Source organism: Corapipo altera, unplaced genomic scaffold (genome assembly GCF_003945725.1).
Source record: "Corapipo altera isolate COAL_440 unplaced genomic scaffold, ASM394572v1 359, whole genome shotgun sequence".
Taxonomy (NCBI): Eukaryota; Metazoa; Chordata; class Aves; order Passeriformes; family Pipridae; genus Corapipo; species Corapipo altera.
In genome coordinates this window covers 981,988-1,001,362 of record NW_020884948.1, presented here as the reverse complement: position 1 = coordinate 1,001,362, position 19,375 = coordinate 981,988, and the positions used below count along the sequence as shown (strand labels likewise).

Below are 19,375 nucleotides of genomic sequence, written 5' to 3'. Positions count from 1 at the left end.
TTGTACACAATGATGGGTGTACTGAAGAACCTTTTCAACCACATCTTCCAAAATGCACATTTCAGCTCACAACTGGGCAAGGCAGAGGAATCAGGTCACATGTTTCCAGATCTGAAATGAACAGCCACTGTCAGTGAGTGAGCAACATCACTATCCATACAGTGTATCAAACTGATTACTCCACTTACCCACCCCTACTTGATTCCTTTGACAGTCCAGAAATCCCTATGCCCTGACTCAAAGGAGTGTTGTTCTTTAGGCTGGTATTCTGCCCCATATGTTATTGGTAGCTTAAATGAGAACATTAACATTCCTAGGAATTAAGTAACGAAAAAGTTCTTGTTAAAAAAATAGAAGAATGGATAAACAAGCCCCAAATGGATTTTTTTATTCAGAGCATCAGTTCAGTTTTGAAATCCCTTTGCTGTTGTTGGAGTAAAATTTCCTATATTTCAGTATGGTGCAAAAATGGAGTTGCAAGCTCAGTCTGGATTTTCAGCTGGAAGAATTTTTTTATTTTTACTATTAGAACATTTAAATTGCAACAGTCAAACGAAATGCCAGAGATCATTTCACATGTTTATAGAAAACAATGTCAGAGACAGAGTTATGCCACCAAAATAGGGGAAGGATATTTTAAGAAAAGAGCATGTGAAATTTAAACAGCAAAATAAGTGTCAGGAAAACAGCTCACAAACAGGAAATAGATACTTGCTTAGAGTAAGAGCTTCAGGTGTATTTCTTGCAGAACTTCATTGCTATTTAGTGTTTACTGATATTTCATGGCTGGAATAGATTCTGTTTCTTATTACACAGAGTAGGAGACAAGAATTTATTTCAAACGGGAACAATTCCTGAAGAATTTATGTCTATAAAATCAGTTGTCTTTCTGCATTCTTTCTGTTTGTAAAGAAATTTAGAAATACAGAAGTAAACTGCAAATCAAAGTGAACTGTGTAATTTGAATAAAAAGGCTTTTTCCAAAGTTTCGTCATGGAAAGTAAAACCTGGCTTCCTGGAAAAAAGAAATCACACGAAAATATATTGGTAGCTTATACAAAGGCAAGAGGTGTCTGGTTTTCTCCTACTTAGACAGGAATGGATAGCGAAAAAAGTATGTGGATTTTGTAATAAATCAGGATACCAAATTTCAGATACAAATGGGACACCAACAAAAATTAGAACAGGTTCTTGGTGGTTTATGTGGTTGTGGTTCTCAATAATGCCTGAGAATTTGGCTTTCCAGTCTTCCACTGATTGTAATTAGATAAACCAAATCATATTAGAGTCACAGTAGAAGATTTGTGTTACTGTTCTCTGAATGTGATTGAGGAGCAAAGAATAAGATATAATTTCTGTGAGTTTAATTATATAACCTGATCAACCATTTTCTAATTGAAATTTGAATGTAGAACCAGAAGTCACTCTAAGAACAAGGACCAAATTCCAGAGAAGTAATTTTGCTGATGAGTACATGAAGGACTAGGCTGGAATTTGCAGACCTAGGAGTCCCAAATGAGATCCCTAGATAGTCAGTATTTTTCTAATAAGAGGTCTGAGTTTTAGAATTGTTTCCTAATGTATGACTCCCACTTATTCCTGTTAGTCAAGGCACCTGTAATAAGATACCAGTATCTTGGGTTAGGAACCTCAGTTGTGTTAACTCCTAAGCACTCTTTCTGAATGCTGTCATTCACACCAACAGTAGAATTTCTGTTGTGAAGGAACTGTCTATGTTTTCATGACAAACACCAGCATAATTAAAACTATCTCTAGAAATGCTAATTATCTTTATACACTTTTTAAAATTAGATATCATTCTTAAGGATGCTCAATTTTAAAATCTTTTTCTCTGTTGACGTTACTGACTAGCCCGGTCTCTTTGCATTTTACTGCAAAATGACATAGGTTTGACTGGTGATTCTACAGGCTTCTCTTTTTTGAAACATGGATCTAATATTGCTACTCTGTATCAGTCTACCTGGAAAGGAATTGGCATCCAAGACCCACTTAAGTGGGATTGTTCTGGCTTCTTACTCTGTAAAAATATCAAGGGTCTATTTAAAAATAATGGAGAACAATGGGAGATACTGATATACTTAGCTGATCAAATCCTGAAAGTAGCCCAGAGCTTAAATTACTAAGAACTTTAAGGGATTTTGCCTAATGTAGAAGCGTGATACAGGAGAAACATTCGCACTCTACATTACTGCTCTACATTATTATGCTCAGTTTAATTTCAAAGGATGAATTAGTAGAAGCTGTTTGATAGGTTCAGCTAACTTTCTGCTATTTGGAAAGGTTTTTCTTTTCCTCTATCTTTTCCATAGGCAGAAGAAGAGAGAGACGATATGGAGAGAGTCAAGCTGGATAATAAAAGAATTCTCTTCAACCTGTTGCCAGCACATGTTGCACAGCACTTTCTTATGTCTAATCCAAGAAATATGGTAAACCAAGATAAAATGTATATATATATATATATGTTTTATGGATGTGGCCTGGTGTTGCTTGGGTCACCTTTCAGTTGTATGTTTTCAAGAAAGGCTTGGACTTTTAAAATTTTACTCGTGTTTAAATAGTTTCATAAAAACTTGTGTTCAAGAATTAGTTTGAGAGTATTTCTTTTGCTTTATGGTCCTCTTTCTCTAAAGAATTTTAATAAAAATCAGGATAAGGGCTTGTTGTTATTCAATATCAGTGTAACCAAGTGTCTGCTTGTAAATCACTTTATTTCAATCAATTTAGGATATTGGAATTTATCACAGCATTGTATGAGCTCAGTTTGGTTCTGAATAGTGAAGCGTATGATCTTCCAGACACTACTGTATTACCCAATCTAGTTCTGGAAAACATGCTATCATTACCAAAACCACCCATTTAAAGTTAAAAATGGAGAATTAAACATACTCAAGGAAGACATAGCAGCTTTTAACATAAAAGGCTACAGTGACTAAATAGATTGGTTCAGGAAATCCTTACCAGAATCTTTCTGGTAATCTGAAGACCTGCAGCACTGGAGTTGCTATAATATCCATGATACTGCTCTTGAGAATTTTGATCAATGTATTTGAACCACAGAAGAGTGGTTTTGCTTTCTTTGAGCCCTCTAAATTTTTAAGCAGAAACCTTAGCATACAGAGCAGCATTATATTACATAGGAATCCATAACTCAGAGAAAGATGTGAAGGAGGGAGGCTGGTTTTGTGCTACAGTATAAAATTGCTCCACATGCTATTTTGCTTATAAAACACAATTGAGAAAATATATTTCTCATACAATAGGAGTTCTACAACTGTTAAGACCTTCTCCAAAGTTTTACTCACTGCTTCCATGTCTAAACAGAAAAACAAAACAAAACTAAGTTGTTTTAAATGGTTTTAATATTTTAGGTGTTAATTTTTTTTTATGGTTTTGAGTGGAAGCATCTTTCAACATTATTTTAAGAAGACAGGCTTTCTCTCAAGCAAAAATGATGGCTTTTGTCATAGCTATTGCTTAGCAGTAGAATGGGTATTGTAATAATGATGCTTAGTTTAGATTAATCTTTTAAAATAAAAATTATATCTACTCCTGAACTGCAGGACCTTTATTACCAGTCATATTCACAAGTTGGAGTGATGTTTGCTTCCATCCCAAACTTCAATGATTTCTACATTGAATTGGACGGCAATAATATGGGAGTGGAATGTTTACGCCTGTTAAATGAAATTATTGCTGATTTTGATGAGGTAAGTTCTAAGGACTTTGTCTTTTGACCGTATGAGTTCTACTAAATTCCTATCAACAGAGATTATCTGTAATAATTCATCATATCTTGAACTGCTTAATAAAAGAGTAGTGTAAACTTTCTATTTAATCATAATTGATGTCCACTGGGCTTCTCCAAGGTGGCCAGTTTGGACTTTTAGGTCTGACCTCAAATTCCACTAATACAGAAAGAGTATCAAAATGCTAGTTAATGGCAGGTTTTTTCAATGGCATGAAAGTGAGACAGCCACAACTTATCAAAAATAATATGGTTTAATGAACTTGCACATATTATCTGATAACTATGGTTGCTTGTCTAAAATATTATGTAATATTTAACAGTTTTATGTTTTAAACAAAGCTTATGGACAAAGAGTATTATAAGGACATAGAAAAGATCAAGACAATTGGAAGTACATATATGGCAGCTGTGGGACTTGTACCAACTTCAGGAACTAAGGTAAGAAGATTTTACAAAACAGTCCTTTGTGAAGAAACCATTTTCTTTCAATCCCTAGAGGAGCACCAGAAACACAACTAATTCTATGTGATTATAGATTGTATGACTTCTTTGCAACACTTTAAATTTGAAATTCAAAGAAAAACTGTAGCCTGAGAAGAAAAACTGCCACAGTTGCTGATGTGGCTTCACTTGCAATTTCATTGTCTGCAGTTCTGGATTCTCTGCAAATTGATGTATAAGAGCCTCTAAGTGAGAGTAGTAGTGTTTTAAATCCAGTATCTTAGATGACCTAAGATGTAGGGAAAGAGAGACTCTAGGTGTAATGAATTGCTGCAAAACTAGCAGAAGAATATTAAAATGTGATTTTTACATTTTTTTTTTAATATGGAAATCTGGATGTAACCTACAATGAAAACAAACTTTGTGCTTAGCAGTGTTTCACTTTACCCTGGTCCCTTCAAATAAGCTCTTCTTTGTCTCTGCTATTAGCATTCTTTTTACCGTTTTAATTACTTAGCAGTACAAAAAGTCAAAGTCATTTCAAGCCCCTTAGCTCTGTGGCACAGTTCTTTTGTATCTTCATTACTACCCTGAGTGTGTTTCTCACCTTAAGTTATTGTCTTGGGACAGAGATTTCCTAGATTTGCAAGCAGGATCTAGAAAGTCAGAAAACTGTGTGGGCAGTATATTAAATATACAGAGTACCATGCATATTAATAATTGTAGTAATAAAACTAAATTACAAATATGTTATAAAACTAATGATATAAGAATATAAAGAAAATTAAACCAATCTATTCACTGTGTCTGCTCAGAGTTTCCAGACACTTCTCCCTTGTTCCGGTATGCATGTACATATGTTGTAGACACATGTTGTATACACTCATATATACAGTTTAGCATTGAAAAATAACATCAAACTAAAGGGCAAAAATGAAAAAGGCCAGAAGATGTCCTGTGAACTATTATTCCTGCTAAGTGAATAAAAAACAAGACCACATTGAAATCAACTGTTAGAATCGTGTTGGAATATATCACATGCAACTAATTTTCTGGTCTGAAGAAAATTTGCAGTTGATGCTTTCCATTGTATCATTCCTAGAAATCTACATGTTACAAAAAAGGTATTTTTAAAAGTCTGTTTATCCTGAAATATTTGACTCATGGGTCCTTGGACAGGCAAAAAACATTGAACTTTAGATTTTTTTTCAGTGTGTGATCTCGGGCAAACAGGCAATATGTCTGCTATAAATGCTCTTTGAACTATAATGCTCAAAACAAGTGTGTTATTGGGTAACTTTGGCAGCATATGTTCCAAAATCTAAGCACGTTTGTCTCTTGTATCTTATAGTTGTTAAGCAAAGGGTTAGCTGAGTTAACCCAGTATTGAAGATACTGCTCTGAGCTTATGATAGTAATGCATTTTAAATCACTGCAGAAAGTCTTGCCTTTCTCTTAAATCTTGGGGAAGATTTTGATCTTTTCTGCACGTGTAGAATTTACTTAACATTCTATATTGTGGAAAAAAAATCTTGTATGAAACAATCAATATTTTTTACTTTAACTTGGGGGTTCAGCTCTTTGTGTTCTCTTCCCACTGCTCATGTGGTGCAAATGAATAGAAATTATTCACATCCTCTGGGCAGTTTCCCAACAGGTCTTCAGCATGCAGCTATGTATTAGAAGTCTGATAATCCTGGCTAGCCTGTTGTGCACAGGTGATCACTTCCAGCCATCACACAGTCCCTGGGCTGTCCTACAGAGTCATATGTGTCCAGGGGGAGCCTTAAGAGACTCAGCTGCTTCTAGTGTGCCCTCTGCCAGGAGCATCCCAGCTTCAACAGAAAATCTGGCACAGCCTCTGATTTTGAGCAACTAATTTCATACTAGGATTTGGACATGAGCAGAAAAGAGTGGATCGGGTTAACTGTGCTCTTAACTGAGGATATTTGCACACATAAGAGCTCAGTACCCTGATGAAGTTAAATATTTAAATCCCATATTTTACAGGACTGTTGTTTCTGCAGCTTGACTTCAGCAGACGAATAAAGTAAATGCACGTTGCCTCTATCAGAGTGGCTTTGCTGTGATGCTCTGGGCAGTCTTTCCAGTAACTATTCCTCTGATGTCTAAATGAATAATTTCTTGCCAGTTACACCATCAGGGCAACACACAAACCAACATCTTTGTAGATCTTTCACACGATATAAAATCCTTGTATGTGTATTTCACCAAGATCCTGACTTCACCAGTGGTCTTCAGTGCAGGTTCAAAAGAGTTTACCAGTAAACCTATTGAGATGCATCTATGACCTGCAGCACATTTAGTATTTGTCACAAGTCCTCTCTCCTGCGACCCTGAAGGGCATTGCAGAAAAACACAGCATTCATTAGACAGCAAAGAAACGGAAGGATAAGGAATATAAAGAAGATTAGAAATCAAATAAAACTATGCACGACTCCCTCCCTCCTCCAGACATTCAATATTGTTTCCTTCTCTGTTGGGACTGTAGCCATAAGCTCTTTAAGCTTAATTCTTGTTCTTCCTTTTTCTTGGTGGTGCTGGAAAAGAGCAGAGCTAGCTAGTTTACATTGTAAAAAGCATAATGCCAGATATCCAGGCAGGTAAATAATTTTTTTTTTTTCCAAAATTTGGGACTGGCCCAAGGATGATTTTATAATTTTTTGTTAGAACTAATTTTTTGTGAATTTCCCAGTCACATAGAGCAGCCCTTTCAAACTGAGTAGAATAAAGCAAATAGCAACTGGTTTCTCAGGTTTGTCAGCCACTGCCAAGCACTGCATTTATAAAATCTCGCTATGATGGCAAAAACTCAGCAAGCTTTCATCTCATGCCAGCTTCCACAATCCCGTTGTGCAACACCCTACTGAAGCTGCCACTGACCCTGCATTTCTTTCACCATATCCTACCTTTAGCCCACTTTCACTTTGCAAATCTGTTCCAAAATTCATATTTCTTATTCAAATAAGAACAGAACATAAAAGCAATCATACTGAGCCAAATCAAAGGCTTATTCTAGTAACCTGTCTTTAACTAACCAAAGGTAGATCCTGGGGGAAGGGCATGAGTTACAGGACAAATACACAAACCTCTCTTTTCTACTTTCTAATGATATGCTGTTTAAGAAATTCTGGGGTTAATGTCTTTTTACTACTGTGTAGCAAATATTTCTTTCATAAGTTTGAGTAACTATGTTAGACTCTTGTGAAATTTTGAAATCACAATGTCCTCTGACCATGCACTCTACAGTTTAATTAATTAGCCTGAAGTTGTAAAAATTATTTTCTTATGTTTGGGGTTTTAGTTAAAAGTTGATACTGCAGCATTTCATTTGATCCCTTCTGGTTCTTTTGCTATAGTTCATTTAGATACATTTTATAACAAATCCCTTCAGCTTGCTTGGAAAGGAAAAAACATAGGGGTGTTCTGCGTCTCACAGGATTGAATGCAACAGAAATTTTGTCAGTGGGAGCAGCATGCACCCCATGGAGTTGGGAGCTAGCAAAAGCCCCAGAGGGAGAAGAGGGCAGAAACTATAGTTATTAATAATCACCAGGCAAAGTAGTTTTGTAAGAAAGCAGGTTATGTTCCCTGCCACACTCACAACAAACATCTGCAGCTCTCTAGCAACAGAACCACTTTACCATGGGAACTTTGTTTTCCATTCTTCCCAGAAATCAAAAAAAGAGAGAGAAGAAAAAAAATAGCACTCAAGAAAAGAGTGCATGTGCTTTTTAGCTACCATCAAAAGTTTCCTTTCACAAACAGGAGAATTGGTTAGATTCTTTTCCTAAGCCATCTGTCCTGAGTTTTTCATTGTTTTTCACTTTGGTATTTCACCTGCCTCTCAGTATCATAAAAATCTAATGTGCAATACTATTATACAATTTTGTTTCTAGGCTAAAAAATCAATTTATTCCCATCTGAGTACACTGGCAGATTTTGCAATAGAGATGTTTGACGTTCTTGATGAAATCAACTATCAGTCCTACAATGATTTTGTCCTCCGAGTTGGTAAGTCACGTTTCTACAATTATCACACAAGCAGAACATTGGGTTTTGTTGGCTTTCCCTGTGCTGTCAGCAAAGGATTACCTGTCCTACCCTCATGATTAAAGCTGAAAATTGTCCTTTAGTGAGAAAGTCACCCTCACGTAGAAGGTCAGCAGGCTGGATGGTATGCATTAGTATTAAGGAATTACAATTATGTCCAATTCCAATGTGTTTACTTAATCTATGCACCCCTAAAAGGAAACTGCACAACTAATTTCATGCGATATTATGAGTGTGCCCATTCTTGTGGCTTACGCTGCTTTGCATTGTTAAACTGCTGAAAACTGGGTCTTAGTGTACTTAGCTATTAAGTTAAATCTGCAAAAGCTTTGTTGGCATTAAAAGTGCGATGGGAGATTTTGTTCACAGATGCCAAATCACCTTAACCAGTCCTGTTTTCTCCAACAAACCAAATCCTCTGGTCTTCCCAACACAACCCTTCCCATGCAATCCTTTACACGTTACTACACGTCTTACCACTCAGAGTCCTTTCTCACAATCTTCTTAGAGATCACGTTCCCCTCTTCCCCTTCTTCCCTGCATTCTGCTCCTCTCCAATGTTACTTCCACTGCTGTTCTGATTTCATTGCATATTCTAAAACAGATAGTTTTCTCCAGCTTCTTTCTCCACACATTTTCATGGTTGAATTGTGAGAATAGGCCAGACAAGGGAAAAACAAAAGTTGCTAGCAGTGTAAGATTGAGAAAGACCCAAGACATCAAAGGCAGCAATAGGAGAGTTACACATATTTGACCTCCTGTACATCTTGATAATTATAAACCCTAAATTCTCTTTGAACTCTGTTATAACTGGTCTTTCCAGGTTCACAAAGGATCAGATGTGTAACCCCATTCTTCTGCATAACTTGCCTGGGAAAACCCTCATGGAATCTTTTGCAGGGTTTAGTATCTTCAGCTCTTCAGGGCACTCAGAAGGAACACATACTCTTTTATCTTCCAAACAAGGTGTCAAATTTAGTCAGAAATGTAGAATCAAGCTCTGTAGTTTCCCAAAAAGAAGTGCTTGAACCATTATCAATCTTTTTGTCTTTTTCCTGATCTGAGTTGTCTAGTATTAATAGCCCACGTGACACACTTCCCTTACCCCAATCCTTGTGTCTTCCAGACCATTATTTCTGTTCCACTTGGAAAACCTCTGTTAGAAGGCTTTATAAGTACAACTGCAGTGGAAGTTGTAGGGACCAATTAAAGAACTAACAGTTTGTCTTGTCTACAGCTTAACTCTGGACTAGCACTATTTTTCTTCTTTTCTTTAAATAAATAAAATCCACCAAAGAATCAAATATTTATGTTATCTATCGTATTGCATGTCTAATAAGATATCTCAAGGAATGCCTTTGTTTTGTTTATAAACCTTTTGCAAATACAGAAGTCCAGTTGGCATTAAATTCAGCATAGAATCATAGAATATGCTGAGTTGGATGTGTCCCATCAGGATATCATCAAGTCCAAATCCTGGCCCTGCACAGGACACCCCAAGACACCATGTGTCTGAGAATGTTGCCCCGAAGCTTCTTGAAATCAGACAGGTTTGGTGCTGTAACCACTGCCCTGGGGAATCTGTTCCAGTGCTCAACCACCCTTTGGGTGAAATACCTTTTCCTGATATGTAACCTTAACCTCCCCTGACTCAGCTTCATGTTGTTAACATAAATTATGTCCTACAAGCAGAAAAATTCTAAGGCACTTACTTGTGTTGAGTCTGTTTTGTAGGATTCATGTTTCCCTTGGATAATATGCTGTAGTGTTTGAAACCAAACTCACTGTTTAATTTTAGGTATTAATGTTGGGCCAGTAGTAGCAGGAGTCATTGGAGCCAGAAGACCGCAGTATGATATCTGGGGGAACACTGTAAATGTTGCCAGCCGGATGGATAGTACTGGAGTGCAGGGAAAAATTCAGGTGAGTGCATTCTAAGATAATTTTGCAACGTTTACATACTTCCTGTTTTACATATAGTTACATTTTCAAGACCACTTAGAAAATGCAGCCTCACTTTATCTTCTTCTAATGAAAAGGGCAACACTGTCCAGGTGACTCAAGCATCAGAGATCTAGTTGTTTTCCATCTTATACGCTTCACTCCTTGGAGACAATGAAATCCTTAAATAAATCATTTCCCATTAGAAGAAAGTTCTCTGTTTCATTGCACACAGTTGGAGGCAAGCCTGGGAATGCTGACACTGCCAGTCCTGGTACTGTAGAAATTTTGCCTGAATAAGACCTACAGGGAAAGGATCTATGTTTGTTTGCATCTTACTGCATTTTATGTAGCTTTAAAAATTCCTTTGATACTTTGGATTGGAGAGGCGATGCAAACAGAGAACATTGTTGTTCCACTAGGGCTTGGCTAGAACCTATGCTGTACCTTTCAAAACCTCAATGAACTCTTGCAGTCGTTTATCCAAAATACCTATTTAATCTCCAGGGATCAAAAGGACTTCTGCAGCAAATTAACATCACTGGAACTGATTGAGCTTACAATCTGGTTATACATTTCTGTTGGACGGAACTTAATCTGGCTGTGTAATTATTCGGTTCAAGACCAGAAGTTCTGCTTTGCAGATTCCAGTTAGATTGGTCATCTTTACTTCTTTAAGAAAATTCTAAGTAAGCCTGAGAGCAGCTGTAGGTGCTCATCCATTGTGCTTATGCATATTTCACGACAGAAAAGTAAAATAAAGAGGAGCAAGAAGTTACATGAACAGAAAAAAGTAACAGTTGTTTTTTTTTCTGTCTTCAGGTGACAGAAGAAGTTCAACGGATATTAAAAAGGTGCAGTTATGAATTTGTGTGCAGGGGTAAAGTCAGCGTAAAGGGAAAAGGCGAAATGTTGACCTATTTCCTGGAAGGAAAGGCTGATGGAAATAATTCCCAAACACGGTCTTTAAACTTAGAGAGAAAAATGTACCCTTATGGGAGGGCAAACATTCAAACAAAACTGGGCACCAGCTGTCCATCGGTGTCCTCAGTTGCTAGCTTTACTGCAAAACCTGGGCTTGGAGCAGGTCAAGCGTCTGGCAGTCACACAAATCAAACACTGCATTATCTTCCTTCTGTGCCAGCTGTGAAGGAGGCATAGAACAAAGGAGATTTGGTTGTGTCATCTGCAGTGAACTTGGAGAGCAATGGTTGACTGAATTTTTACCAAGAGGTCAGAGGTCATAGGCCATGGCATTAACCAAGGACCACTACAACCCAACCAAAGAGAACTTGGGGACTGTGTAACAAACTCTTGGGATGGAACATATAAGGGCTAGCAATTCTGTTAGGAAAAGTCAAAATGGGATTTTCTGGAAATAAGGAATATTTTCATGGCATTTTTAAAAGGTAGTTGAAAAAGATTAGATAAATGTGCAAGCAATTATTTATGTGTGTGTGTATATATATGTTTTAATCTATATATGCACATATACAAACAGTTCTGTGTAGACTTAATAGAGGTTTATAGAGATAAACAAAAAATGTGTATTTATTTACACATCCACCTGCAATGACACAGTAAAGAGATTTCTTTCTGTCATAGCCAGCATTGTGGGACCTGGGATTAGGAAAGCTTCATTTCACCATGGAATATGGGGCACCTGGAGATTCTCCAGAGCTACAGCAAGAGTTAGAGAAACTGTGCTCCCAGTGCATGAGTTAAAGCAATGAGAACAGTGTTTATTGTGCTGTCAATGGCAGGTTAATGAAGGCTGGATTCAGCTAATTACTAAACCCTATGTAATTTTTAAAGTTCTCCTTGCATGCTTCAAAAATTTCCAAAAAGTTCCAATCAAACCATAACACTAGGATATGAAGTAGGTAAACCACAGAGCTTAAAGTTCAGGCAGAAGAACAATATATATTCTTTCCATAAAACAAAAAAAAAAAAGAGTGGTAGAGTTTAGAACTTACTGCCTCTTTGTAGGTCATTTGACTCTGTGCAAGACAGAGGAGCCACCCTGCAAGCACAGCAATACGCTTATGCAATATAGAAACATTCCTTTATGTACAGTGCTGATTTTTCTGAGGAGCAGAAGGATGGTATTATTTCAGGCTTTTAGAAATAGCACAGGTCTGGCTCAGTTCCAGGATTAGCTTTACCTTTCTAAACAGCTCAAAGAATAGTCCTGTGCTGGTGCCAAACATGCTGTTGCTAGCTTTGTGACATTTGTATGTTTGCCAACATAATTTTACATCTTAACTGATTTTTAAATTTATGCCACAGTTTTATTATATCTTGATTCTATCCAGGCTCACTCTTCAAAGCTGTACAATTATAGAAAGCTATAATTCTGAGAAACAAGCACAGTCAAACTTTGCCCAAATGAGGAGCACTCTCCTGTGCCAGGAGAGTGAGGCCTGCTCTTAGTCTGCATAAAAGGGAACATATTTTGACAGCTTCTTTCTTTAATGCAGCCCACATCCTATTGTCCATGGTTTCGTCTTGAAATGCTGATTTGGATATGAAATGTGGAGTGCATCTCTGTACTCAAGGTGGGGGCAGTTGGTGGTCATCCTGTTGAGTGACATGTAGTCTATAGACCAGTGCCATACTGTCCTGATGGGGATTCACAGGTTAACTAACCTCACTGCTTTCCAAAAGAGAAGCAAAACTTTACATTGTCTAAAAACATGCAAAACATCCTTTTAACCAAAAAAAACCCAATCCCTGTTCCCCCTCCCAAAAAACTCAAGACCAAAAGCCACCACCACCACCACTAAAATGAAAAACCCCACCCTAGACTACAGAAGTTGTCCAGATTGTACAATAGAAAACTTGTGTACTAGATTTCACATTTCCCTTTAGAGGGCCTATTTTATTACAGATTTCAGTGGAAAGAAGATTCTGAGTGATTCTTCTGCAATCAGCTTTTACTTTGGAACAGTCACTGTTTGTGTCAAAAGTATATGGACAAATACTGTGTCAGCAGATGCAAATAGTTAAATAGATGTTAAATGAGTTTCTGTTCTTCATGTAGCCACATCAGGCTACTGTGGGACTCCAGTGGTTTTCAACAGGGTTTTAAATTAATTTTTATGTACCCTGTCAGCTAGGTGCTTCATTACAAAGCTAGCAAAGTTAGTGTTGTGATTAAAGTGACTATAAAAACCTGAGAACTGCTCCCTAACTGTACTGTACAGGGTGTCTGCATACTGGTTGGTCTGTAGAAAGTCACTGCATTTCTTTATCTCCCTAATAGCTATCCAGTTCACAGCTATTCTTCTAGAATAATTTATTTCTGGTTTTGAGGCATCCAAAGCCATTTAAATAAATACATGTAGAGAATACAGATATAAAAGAACAAATATTTACATAATTAAGCTGAATAAGTGGTATTCATGTAAAGCACACCGCATATTTATGTTGTCTAACTAGTTTGCAAGAACTAAATTATCATGGAGTTAAATATTTAACAAAGCTGGAAAGCATTATATGCAATAGCATTAATCACTCAGTTCCACTCTTAAAGATTCCACGCTACAGAATTTTTGAATCAGTGAGTTTGGTATAATTTCAGTGATAATAATAGAATGAAAGAATCTTCAGATTCTAGCATCAGATCTGGTAGTACATGAACACGTCAAACAGATACACTCATTGACTGACCCAAAAGTTTGCAATGAAATTATTTATTTGTTATTATTTTTATTAGGCCCACGAAATAGGCATCTTGCCATTGCTTCTTTGATCCCTAAATGGACAGCGAGCAGAAACAGATCCCCTCTGTTAATACTTTTGTGACTGCTCTCATTCACAGACCCATTCCCAGCGTGCTAATGTCACTGGAAGATCATGTAGCAACGTAAATTTGGATTATTTATTTTAAAAGATTAGCAGGTGTTAGTAGAAAAGGTCCGAAGATTTTCTAAGCCAGATCCTCCTTTCCAACAGCCAAATGAGGCATGTGACTTTTGTAAGAGTGTTTTCCATGTCAAATGGAAAGGACCAGACAGGCACAGTCCATCATCAGCTTCTCATTTGGCACTTTTGCAGGAGGTTTGTGCCTCCCAGAGCAGGTTGAGTGGACCAGGATGGCTTCTTGGTAGTGCAGGCAAGCTAGTGCACATGTGCTAGCTTACAGCATCAATTATGGTGTATTTGGAGTCAATTTCCAGACTTTTGAGTCATAGAATCATGGAATGGTTTGAGTTGGAAGGGTCCTTAAGGAGCATTTAGTTCCAATTCCACTGCCATCGGCAGGAACACCTTCCAATAGACCAGGTTAACACTATTCTCATTAAGTTCATCATCATTAACATCATTATCCTGTCATTAATGTTTTTCATATTTTTGTTATGGTTGTTGCTGGTTTTACTGTGGGGAAAACTGTATATTACTATGTAGTCCTCAACTGACCAGTACAAAGTCATGAAAAAAGTTCAGCCAAGACACAAATCAGTAAAAAATCATGTGAAATTGATAGGCAGTATTCAGCAGCCATTTCAACAGGGAAAACTAAATGCCCATTGAAATCATGATATGGTGCAGCTGTGCTTTTACCTTTATGCTTTCCCTCCCTATTTATATAATTTTCCCCATTTTCCTCTTCTTTGTAAATTTGTTTAAGTCCAGCTTTTGTGGGACAGCTTTAAATAGCATATTTAATCTCTCTGCTCTTCTGCATTCTTTGACATGTCAGTAGGTTTCATGTGTGGAAAGAGGGGGAAATATATATGGAAGTAATATTTACGAAAACCTCACAAATGCACATTTTCTGCCAAATTAGAGAAGCTATCTGAGGATAGTAACTTGTCACATTGTGGGCAGAATAGTCTGTACTTCTGTTCACTGTTTTGTGCAGCAGGTAGCTTGAAACAATTAACAAATATAAGCCCTACAACAAAGTGATGCCATTTTGGCATGTCAATGTCTATCAACAGCAAGCACAATATTTCACATAAATTTGCACATTTTCTCTTTCAGATAAGAGTAATAATTGAAGTCTTTCATTCTTTATATAAGGATATAAGCGTCAGAGATCTTTAGCCTTGGGAGTTAATTTCTAAGTGTTCCTATACTACCTTTATCTTCAAATGATTTTTTAATTATTATTCTCTGCTGAAATTGCAGACTGGTTGAATTACTGGCTAGATATTTCCAAACGTATTCCATTTACATTGACTAGAAAGCTATTTTATCCAGCCTGTAAAATGCGTAGGTTTTTGTAGCTGCTTCCCATTGTGGTAAGTCACACACCCTTATCTTCACCAAAACACATGTGAATGCTCCCTTGCTTTCTCTAGGTGAGACCAAGAGACAAAAGCTTCAACTTGTTAGGGCTGGATCTGCATCCCCTATGTACCCACAAGGCCTGCAGCAATCACCAGGAGTTTAGCATGCTTGTGAAGGTCAGGAGCTGAGCTTCTATAGGCCAAGTTCTTCTTTGGGTTATAATGATGTCTCATGTCAGTACTGAACTGAACATTTTAAAACACTGTAACCAAGAGTAGGTCATGCACCTAAATCTCTTTCACGCTTTTGCCTGTAATTTATCTGTAGGGCAAAATAAAGTACTTGGGAGTCACTGTTTTAAGGGAAACCTGTGCCATTTCAGTGCTTTGAGGAGTCTGAAAACATTAGTAAGTAGCATGAGTCATTTTCATTGGATTCCTGCTTGTAGCAGAAACAATGCATTTTCTTTACATCAGCAAGTCCAGATTCTGTATGTGTTCTGCCCAGGCAGGAGGACTATTTAGCCATAATGTTCTTTCAAGTTAACAGTTTTGTATTACAGTGAAAATCAACATTTTTTAATTTGTGATAAACCTGTATTATAATGCCTTATTTATTTTTAATCTTGTACAGTGTTACAAAACAACAGAAAACATAGGCCTTTCATGTATTATTCACTTTAAAAGATGTATTGTACTATGAAATTTTGTAAATAGTTTTAGCTTGGACAGGTAATTGCATGTACACTTGTATAAAAAGAGGCAAAAAGGCACACTTTTAACAAAAATTAATGACTTTTGTAAGAGACATTTTACATGTGCATGGAGATTATATATCCTTTGAAAATGGACGTCCTTTTGGTTTTCCTTGCAATCTACTGCATGCCATTCATGCCTGACTTCAGTAAAACAAAACGAACTAGCAAGTTTTCCTAAATGTTTTTAACATATCACTTCTGGCACAGTTAATCCACTAGTTGCATGTGCATTCAGCAAATCAAAATGCAAACAGCAAATAAAGAAGAAAAATAACTTAGTGATTGTGATCTGCCAACCTCAGTGTTCCAAGGTCCATAAAACGGTATATAAAAAGTGTTATCAACATCTAAGATGTCTTCATAAGGTACCTTCTGGTCACTAGAAGCAATAAACTACTTACTGTAATATAAAAAGCAAACAGATATTCTAGTTCATAATGGTATAATATCTCACATTCAATAGGTATTCTCTGATACTGCATTTTTTGTAGTATTTTCATCACGAAGGACCAAGTATCAAATCTGTCCTTGCTGTATGCAGGTGCAACACTATGGAAGGTAGGGGAGGTGAATTTGGCCCATTGATGTTACCCAGAGTATTCTTCTAATGTGGTAATAAGTTATTGTATGTGAAAAATACATCATGCAAACAGATTGTTTTCCTGGATACATACATACATATATATATATATATATATATATATATATATATATGTATGTATATTTTTATATATATAAATTAATTTTGTTGCCTTATTTCTGTTAGCTTTTTTGACTCATTTTCCAGATAGTTTCTATTGCTAAGCAGAAAGTATTTAACGAAACTACTAGGATTCATTGAATTTATCTGTCTTGGAGTAATCTGGATTCTGTGCTGATGCCATGCTTACAGTGATGCTTCCCTTAGGCATCACAGCCTAACCCTCAACTTGAGGCCTGTGTCAGCTAGTGACATAGGAATAAGAAATCAGTATCCAATCCTCTATCTGATTTTTTCCATAATGCTGCTAAACAAAACTTTAAATTCTGGAGGTATTTTTCATGCCTCATTTTTACAGTTGTCATATCTGTTTCACTACAACTCAGGATTACTTCTCAAATTACTTATATAATTGCTGTATTATAAATGAGGAGTGTTGGAGGAGCATAACACTGATTCTGGTAGCAAAGGAGAAAGGTCATGGAGTATGAATACTTTCTGCTTTGGATAAGGACTTCTTGTATTTTACAATTTGAACTAGTTTTATAATAAGACTCAGAAATCTGTTAATTTGTTTGTTTAATCAGGTGACTGTAGGGTTAATTAAGCAGTACAGCTTCTGCAAGTACTTTTGTCATCCTAAATTAAGATGTATATTCATATAATATATCCCTGTTGCCTGCATACAAGAATCACTACCTTGTGCTGATGATTTGCTTCATTGCAGTAGTTAATGGCTTCCAACAGTCATAAACTAACTTCTCTCAAATTCAGTGGGTTTTACATCTCACTGTAGCATAATTGTTGTGAATAATGACAATCTGGACACTGCTTCTCTACCCTAACCCTGCTTATGATTGGCTTTTTCCAGAACTCTGTGTAGACTATTTTTAGCTCTCTGTTACTTTTAATCCCAACTCTCACTGAATTTTCAGGCCAAATCTAAATCATTAATAAATACATTAATGTAAATAAGTATAAAAAGTACATAAAAGGGAGGGGCTGTTGTTGCTCTTTAATTACTTGTTAAAATATCACTCTGCTTAGGTGGCCTGATGTGACTCACAATCTGATAGGTGCAAGGACAAAAACAAGGAAAGAAGAAAAAAAAGAAGGACAAAGTTAGCAAGAGTACAAAATAACAAAAAAGGAAGCCTGTGAGATAGTGGTTACTGAAAGAAAAATGTGAAAGGCCATTAGTCCTTTGGAAGTCAGTGGTAAAACATGGGATAGGTCTGGAGTATCTGAACTGGCAGAGTACTCAGCGGGATTCGTATTACAACAAAAGTAAGGCTTTAATACCTGTTTTCAGATCATGAGGAAGCACTTTGAAATTTGAATTAGTATTGGTTAACATACATAACATATGTGCTGAAATGACTTGGTTTTGCTTGTGCCTTACTGCATCCTAGAGGATCTGTTTCTTTACATTAGGATCCCCTTTTTATGCCTTCAGTGGCATCAGATATGTCACACCTGCATAAAACTGAAGGAAGAAACAGTGCTGCATCACTGTGAAGCTTTTTTACTAATTTGTTTCCTACTTTGGTTTACTATGTACACACCTATGTAAATGCAAGGAGTGCTCCAATTATTTGTGGAGGTTGGCCATGCACAGGTATATGTGGGTCCAAGCTAAAGAAGGGTAGATTTCCTAGAAAGCTCAGCAAACACAGTAAGCCCAATTGTGTAGAAAATCTGTCAAGATAGTTTGGAGTTCCTTTGAAAAAGTTGGCTGCCCTCCTCTTTAGACAGGCTTATATGCAACATGTTGACTAAAAACATCCAGGACTGTCACATTTGCTAGATGTAGGTTAGCCTGCTGGTAGTAAAACAGCTATCAGTTCTTGTTGTGGGCTAAAGTGGGCTTTAATTACTGTGGTTATGCACACTATCGTGTCTTACTTTCAAGTGCCTGACCTTCTGATTTAATCCTAGACCTGTCAATAGTGGTATCAGTTATGAAAAATTTCAGCTGTCACATCAAATTTGCTTAGGTGATTTCTCACGTCTTTTGCTCCTTAGTGCACATGGGTGCAAAGGTTTTCTGTTCTTAGACTTCAAATGCCATTCAGGCAATATATCAATTTTCAATGAAATGTAGATGAAAATTAATTACCTGGGCATCACCAAATTGCTTCGTGATAATCATATTTTTAATTGCTGCAGTAGAAATCCTTCCTTGCTTGGAATTCCTGCTTTTTTGTAGTAACATTACTGGGGTTCAATTAGGAAAAAAAAATTAGTAAAATGATTGCACTTGGACAAACCAAATGATGAGTTTCTTTTCAACATTCAAGCAGCTGGTCATTACATGGACGTAGATTTGAAGAATGTTATAAGAAGAATGACAGCAATGCTTTTAGAGTTACTGTTCTAAAAGCCAGAATCCAAGAACAGTTACTATTTCTAGCACTAATAATACAGAAAATCTTAGAGCAGTGGTATTATTTTC

The 19,375-nt window shown here is 36.7% G+C and overlaps 1 protein-coding gene across 4 annotated transcripts in view; it reads left to right on the top strand.

The window, feature by feature from the left end:
- The window catches only part of ADCY1 (adenylate cyclase 1), a 162,901-nt gene extending 143,739 nt beyond the window's left edge, over positions 1-19,162 (top strand). Inside the window, exons 15-21 of one of the 4 annotated variants that reach the window (XM_027662823.1) lie at positions 2,331-2,447; positions 3,582-3,728; positions 4,109-4,207; positions 8,131-8,245; positions 10,083-10,207; positions 11,048-11,079; positions 11,370-19,162. In XM_027662823.1, the coding sequence (XP_027518624.1) occupies positions 2,331-2,447; positions 3,582-3,728; positions 4,109-4,207; positions 8,131-8,245; positions 10,083-10,207; positions 11,048-11,079; positions 11,370-11,472 (738 nt within the window). In that variant the 3' untranslated portion in view covers positions 11,473-19,162. Of the gene's footprint in view, positions 1-2,330; positions 2,448-3,581; positions 3,729-4,089; positions 4,227-8,130; positions 8,246-10,082; positions 10,208-11,047 lie in introns of those variants that run through there. The other 3 variants (XM_027662822.1, XR_003530820.1, XM_027662824.1) reach the window with 3 other exon arrangements.
- Positions 19,163-19,375: the final 213 nt, after the last annotated feature.